Genomic DNA, 1,803 nt, shown 5'->3' with positions numbered 1-1,803 from the left:
ATGACAGCAGCATGTTATATAACTCACTAAGGTTTATATCATTACATTTGATTTTATTTGTTCATGCTCCCAGTGGTTGGCACCTTTATTCCACTCAATAAAAAAAAAAGAAATAAACTGTTTTGAAAACTTCGGTATTCATTCTTTTCCTGCTTTGTATGTCAACTGTCACGGTTGCTCAACTCAACTCAACTCAACTTTATTTATAAAGCGCTTTCAGTCAGCCAAAGCTAAGATCAAAGCGCTGTACAAGTCATTTGGTTGCTAAGCAACATAGCCTACGGTGGTAAAACCCGTCGAAGGGTAGACCTGTTTGAATCCACAGCCAAAACTCTTCCGGTCTCCTCATTTTCTTGGACTTCGAAGGATCGCTTTGAGATGCTCTTTTTTTTTTAAACCAATCAAAATGGTTGAAGGATTTTGGTTGAAAGTAATCTTTGAAAAACTGAATTTTTCTGCTGAAAGGCTTGTATTCACCTTAAAGTTAAAATGTCTGTTTTTCTTCAAAGAATAAATTCTACAATGTATTTCTTAAAGATTAGTTTATTCACATTTCAACCTTCCACAAATGGGAAAAAAAAGACATTAGAAGTTGACATCCACTGAAAATGAGAAAAGAAGTTTAGGAGGAGTGAAAATCTTGGACACTGTCAGTCAAAACTAATATCAATCATCAGTGCAATTCTTTCCATAATACGATTCTCTTCATTTAAACAATTTTGAACAAGCAATGTCAGCTGAACCGCTAACAGCTTTATCCACATCATGTTGAACAAACACATTTAAACTCTTATAAAAGACGTATGTAGTAAATAAGGAGTGTGTGTCCTCCTCTCAGCTGATTGTCACATCTGGATGTGCAAAACTGTGGTAAGGGTTAAAAACAAGCTCACTTTCTAATAAGAATCCTCAGTGCATAGAAAAATACAACAACTTGGAAATAAACTGGACTAAACAAATTCCCATGATGAATTTCCTGAAATTTCCCCACTGTGGGACAATAAAGGACATTTCTATTTCTATTCTCTTCAATAATAAAAGCCCATCAGTGTTTAAAACACTAAACATCTGGCTGAAAATAAAACGAGTTCCCTTGTGGTCAAAACCAAATCATTTATCCACAGCAGTTTATAATCCACTGCTGTAGCAGAAGAAGTCATAAAAATCTAAAATAGTCCAGCATAGCTGAGATGACCAGTGAGAGAGAAAAAAAACAGCATGTTTAAAATGTGTAAGACCGTTCACTCTGCCAACAGTCGCATCTTTGGCTGAGTGTTTTGTAAACTTTCCAATATAGCATGGCTTTTGGCATCTTGTTCCATATCCTGAGTCCGTGTCTCAGGACACGATACAAGCTGGGTCCTTTTTCTGGGAGTTCATCAGTGTTTCTTGACTTGTAGCAGAGGGGTTCGTTCTCCAGTTGAAGTGCTCGTGATTTCCCTTGGTACAGTGGCACCTTCACTAGTCTTTCCCTATGGGACGAATAGAAAGAAAGTTATTTAGCAATGATTGTGATAAACTAGAGGAATATTTCACTTTTCTAAAAAGTTAAAAAACAATCCACAAGACAAATGACTTCCATTCCAAAGGGGTGGACCATTTCGTCCGTTTCAATTTGCATGTTTTCTAAGCAAAAACAAGGCTTTGTTGGTCCCCTCTATAAAGCCTCAAACTCAACACTATTTCTGACATTTTGAATTAAAAAAGCTTCCTGAATGGGAAGCGAAACGTCTTCAAACTTTGAAGTCCAGTGGATTATTTTTTTACTTTTTTGGACTGACTATGACCTGCATGAATGAGAAT

At 36.4% G+C, this 1,803-nt stretch overlaps 1 protein-coding gene across 1 annotated transcript in view; it reads right to left on the bottom strand.

The window, feature by feature from the left end:
* Positions 1 to 125: 125 nt before the first annotated feature.
* Positions 126 to 1,803, bottom strand: part of scarb1 (scavenger receptor class B member 1) — a 47,746-nt gene continuing 46,068 nt past the window's right edge. The window contains exon 12 of the mRNA XM_015401366.1: positions 126 to 1,472. Coding sequence (XP_015256852.1) covers positions 1,380 to 1,472 — 93 coding nt within the window. The 3' untranslated portion in view covers positions 126 to 1,379. The remainder of the gene's footprint in view (positions 1,473 to 1,803) is intronic.

Source organism: Cyprinodon variegatus, unplaced genomic scaffold, assembly GCF_000732505.1.
Source record: "Cyprinodon variegatus isolate N-32 unplaced genomic scaffold, C_variegatus-1.0 Scaffold1213, whole genome shotgun sequence".
Taxonomy (NCBI): Eukaryota; Metazoa; Chordata; class Actinopteri; order Cyprinodontiformes; family Cyprinodontidae; genus Cyprinodon; species Cyprinodon variegatus.
This window is presented reverse-complemented; position numbering and strand designations above follow the sequence as displayed.